The sequence below is a fragment of the Nuphar pumila genome, chromosome 3 (assembly GCF_984573655.1).
Source record: "Nuphar pumila chromosome 3, dmNupPumi1.hap1.1, whole genome shotgun sequence".
Lineage (NCBI taxonomy): Eukaryota > Viridiplantae > Streptophyta > Magnoliopsida > Nymphaeales > Nymphaeaceae > Nuphar > Nuphar pumila.
Genome location: NC_143251.1, coordinates 45,933,949 through 45,938,090, shown reverse-complemented (window position 1 = coordinate 45,938,090; position 4,142 = coordinate 45,933,949). Strand labels below are relative to the sequence as shown.

At 48.6% G+C, this 4,142-nt stretch overlaps 1 protein-coding gene and 1 non-coding gene across 2 annotated transcripts; one reads left to right on the top strand and one right to left on the bottom strand.

Moving 5' to 3' along the window:
- Positions 1-288: 288 nt before the first annotated feature.
- Positions 289-372, top strand: TRNAL-CAA (transfer RNA leucine (anticodon CAA)). The gene has a single exon. It is a non-coding gene; the product is annotated as a tRNA-Leu (tRNA).
- A 531-nt stretch (positions 373-903) lies between these two features.
- LOC149842776 (UDP-glycosyltransferase 87A1-like) lies at positions 904-3,495 on the bottom strand. The gene is made up of 2 exons (XM_089999433.1): positions 2,848-3,495; positions 904-1,880 (listed from the first exon to the last, which is right to left on the bottom strand). The coding sequence occupies exons 1-2, from the start codon at positions 3,356-3,358 to the stop codon at positions 994-996; spliced, it is 1,398 nt and encodes a 465-aa protein (XP_089855559.1). The 5' UTR covers positions 3,359-3,495; the 3' UTR covers positions 904-993.
- Positions 3,496-4,142: the final 647 nt, after the last annotated feature.

The window sequence follows — 4,142 nt, the reverse complement described above, 5'->3', positions numbered from 1 at the left end:
AGGGGAATTGATCTCCAATATCAAAAGACCTCTCACTGCTTACTGCTACTAGAGGCCTGTTTAGTCTAACAATAAAATGGAAGTTAACGAGGCTCATGCTCAAAGATGTCAACATGACAAGGGCAAAGCTCTGCTTGGCGATCAGAAGGTTGAGCCACTAATCCCAGTATCGAGAACAAAAGGTGTGATGGTGAAATCTCTCCTCTCCTCTATACACTCTGTAGTTAAGTTCCTTCGAAAGAAATAGTTGCTTCTAATATATAAATAGTGCAATCTTCATCATCAATAGTCAGGATGGCCGAGTGGTCTAAGGCGCCAGACTCAAGTTCTGGTCCTCGTGAGAGGGCGTGGGTTCAAATCCCACTTCTGACATTTTGTCCTTTTCAGTTGCTCTACTAATGCTTTGTTTAATAAATTTCTTTTGAGGTTATTTACAAAAATGCACCCGGCCTTTTTTATAGATTCATCCCAAGGAGAACTGCTTTTTTGGTAAAGAAAACCGAATGTAAGTCTGGATCAAAATCGGACAACGTATCAAACAGAGCCTTGCAGGGTCCAGTGCTACTTAGTTAAGCTAAATCAGAGCACTCACTACGAGGGTAAGTCGCCCCATATCCAGCTTCAGTTCCATTAGATCCTCAAATGTAAACCATGGCCAGGCTCCAAGTTGAGACCAAAGCCCGAACCCAAGAACCGATCAAGTTTATCCCGTCCAGGCTTCTTCTTCCTAGTGAGGCTAAACCAAGAGACAGTTTCTTAAAAACTTAGACTTAGAACTAATTTCATTGTTTTGTTTTCTTAGGTTTTCATTTAACTTGCCTCGTTTGAAGCTCATACGGGCTTTTGACGTTTTCAACTTCATCATGGAATCCACGTCAGAAAGTCATACCCATTCATCTGTGATTGCGTGAATGGGCCTTTGCATTGATAGCGTATGTAATATATAAATCCATGGACATCATTAATGAACGACTTGTATATTGTTGAGAAGATTCAACTCAAATATTGCTTCATCTTTCCCTTGACATCATTAATGAACGACTCAAGGCCGACATATGCACGTTGGCTCGCTCCAGCATTCAAGGCTTGCTTGAGTTCCGTGGCTCTCCTCCTCAACTCCCTGCTGATCTCGGAATCCATCAGTTGCCTCACAACCTCCGCTATCTTCTCCCTCCCCACCAACTCATCGCTTCCTACACCGCTTCTCACCCTCAGCCCCACCTTCCAATCATCCACTATCAACTTGCTGTCAGGGAACTGATCCATCAGAATGGGGTAAGTCAGGAAGGGCTTGCCCGCGGATACGCCCTCGCAAGTGGAGTTCCAACCGCAGTGAGTGAAGAAACCCCCAACAGAGGGATGGGACAACACCCTCATCTGGTGGCACCAAGGCACCATCAGACCCCTGTCGCCCACAACATCCCCCGACGCGATCCACTCTTGCTCGCGCACAACCCACAGAAAGGAGAACCCGCTTGCCCGGAGGCCGTGCGCGATCTCCACCATCTGAGCGGGAGAGACGGAGAGGAAGCTGCCCAGTGAGACGTACAGGACCGAGTTGGTGGCCTGCCTGTCGAGCCAGTCGGAGCAATCGACCTCGCTCCTGTAATTGGTCTTGAAGCTCGCATCTTCATGAGGTGATATCAAGGGACCGATCGGGTGCACCGGAGAGGGGAACACCGCTCGTATGGCGTCCACGGCTGAGGCCTCGAGCTCGTCGCAAGAATTAAGCAGCAGCCATGTGGCATCTCGTACCGTCTCGAAAGCTTCCAAAGCCCTGTTCCTGATGGTTCCATCGCTCGAATACAAAATAGAGGGAAGGTCCGCTAAACGTATGCGTGGGACGCCTGGAATATAATCGACATTTTCTTCTCCAACCTCTTGAGAGAGAGAGAGAGAGAGAGAGAGAGAGAGAGAGAGAGAGAGAGAGAGAGAGAGATTTGTCACCATCTCGTTTCCTTTTAAAAGATATCATACGAAGGCTGCATTGAAGTCATTAAGAAAAGCTAACCAAACTTTTGATGATCAATCTACCCGAAAAGCAATGCAAGTCGCAAAAAGATATCGTGAAAATATTGGAAGCGTGGAAACTCATAGGGATGAGCATCATTGGATTGATGTGGTTATACATGTGCTTCGGCATGATTTGTGAGCATTGGGGCCTTTCGTGAGCGCAGAAGCCGATCTGCATCGAACACGAGTTGAGCTTTGGCAAAAGATGGACCTCAACCATTGCGTAAAGTGATTGAAAAGTGTTCGTAAATGCCAAAACGATGGTGAGATGGCCACTTTTTTGCAAAAGCCCGAAGCTAAAGGTCCCAAGAAAACCCAACGAGCACAAAAAGGAGTGGTTCAGGTCACCATTCATCCTGTCCGTCCATTCTCAGAGATGAAGTGCATCAAGAAGCCTGCAAACGATCTGCAGGCTCCTTTCTCCTGTTCCATCCCCACACGTCTCTCCTACCACTCAACCTAGACCTGGCTTCGTGTTGAGCTGGGCCCAGAATGAGTAATGAAAGCTTAAACGACCCAAGTTCGGACTTGACTCAGCTCAAGTGCAGCCTTAGTTCAGGCAGAAAACAGGAAACAGCAAACATGGGTTCGGGCTAAGTATGAAACCAGTCATCACTCGACCAACTTGGTGGTCAGCGCACCATCGTTTCTCCTGCTCTCTATCTATAGGCAGCGAAGACTCGACCAAGACGAAAACTCAGTTGGCCATTCGAGTTCATTTTCGTTATCAGGACGTAGGATGATCCTACAGCCCCTATTTGGCCACGTAAGACCTGTGGGACAAAAACGGCGTGTTTTGCGCCGTCGATTTCTGGAGGTGGGGATAAAGTTTACCTGAAATCTGCAACGGGAGAGGGTTGTGCTCCGCCACCAGGTCCCAGTGGTACAACATGGTGAAAGCGGAGGCCCCCATCGGGAAGAGAGAAGCCACCGGGATGTTCCTCCGGTTGCCGAAGGAGACCACCCACGGCAGATAGGTATCGGCGACGATGGCGGAGACCTTCTGCTCGAGGCAGTCAAGGAGCTGCTCGAAGGGCTCCTCCATCTTGGTGTAGACGGCTTCGAGGAAGGTGACGAAGTCGTCGCCTCGGGTGCGCTCGGAGGGTATGACGTTGGGGATGGAGCGGAGGCGGATGTTGTGGGGAGGGTGAGCCGAGCCGGACGACGACAGGATGAGGCTAAGCCACTCCTCGGTGACGACGAAGGTGACAAGGAGGCGACCACACATGGAGGCGAGGCGCTTGCAAAGGATCATCATGGGATTGATGTGTCCCTGCCCCGGGTACGGCATCGCCACCACATGGACGACCTCGCTAGTTTCTCCGGCGGGATCGAGGGAGTCCATAGCTCTGAAAGCATTAAACCGCCGGCTCCTCTCTCTCTCTCTCTCTCTGGATTTGTGTTTAGGATTCCATATGTATCTATGTGCTGATTGGGCCACGTATGTGCTGATTCTAATCTGTAGCCTACAAGGCTTTGTCTCTCTCTCTCATTGCACCTTTCGGCCGTATGATCATATCGTTATAATTAAGTGGTAATATCCACTTCCCCATGTGGCATCGCTCACACATCTCCATCAAGTGAGCTGTACGATGGTGATGGAATATAGTCATATACGATATAATGAGCCTGTAGAAAGAGGTCACAAAGTTGGAGCCTCTCCTCTGGTTGGTTGAGGCATATGACTTTCGCCATCTGTCCATCCCCTAATCGACCCCCAAATGGGTTTGACGTGGTGGGATTGGGGGCTTACGCCACTAAGCAGACAGTTTAGGTTCAAATTTTATGAGCCACTTGCACAAGCCAAAGCATGCAATTTCTTGGTGGTAAACGGTAAGCATATGGAGTTTTACGCTCCGTAAGTACGGTAGGCAAAGGCAGCAAGACTAGCCTTTATTCTTGGAGAAGGTTATTTTATGTAAATATAAAAAAAAAAAATACATATGGGTTTGACTGGGGTAACATGGCCGAGCCCCTTGTGGCTACCCGTGACACCTCTGCTAATGAATTATTCACCCTTGATAAGATTGATAAGGGCTTATATAGCTTGCGGGCTTTTGTTGAGTCTGATGTAAGCTGTCCGGTTCAGGTGAATCAATACCTCAAAGGGATAGCCCGTATACTTCAAC

Excerpts from the sequence above, each read along its gene's own strand:
- LOC149842776 (XM_089999433.1), bottom strand. The coding sequence starts at position 3,358 with ATGGACTCCCTCGATCCCGCCGGAGAAACTAGCGAGGTCGTCCATGTG. Across the intron at positions 1,881-2,847 it reads TCTCCCGTTGCAGATTTCAG|AGGTTGGAGAAGAAAATGTC; the intron begins GTAAACTTTATC and ends CTCTCTCTCAAG.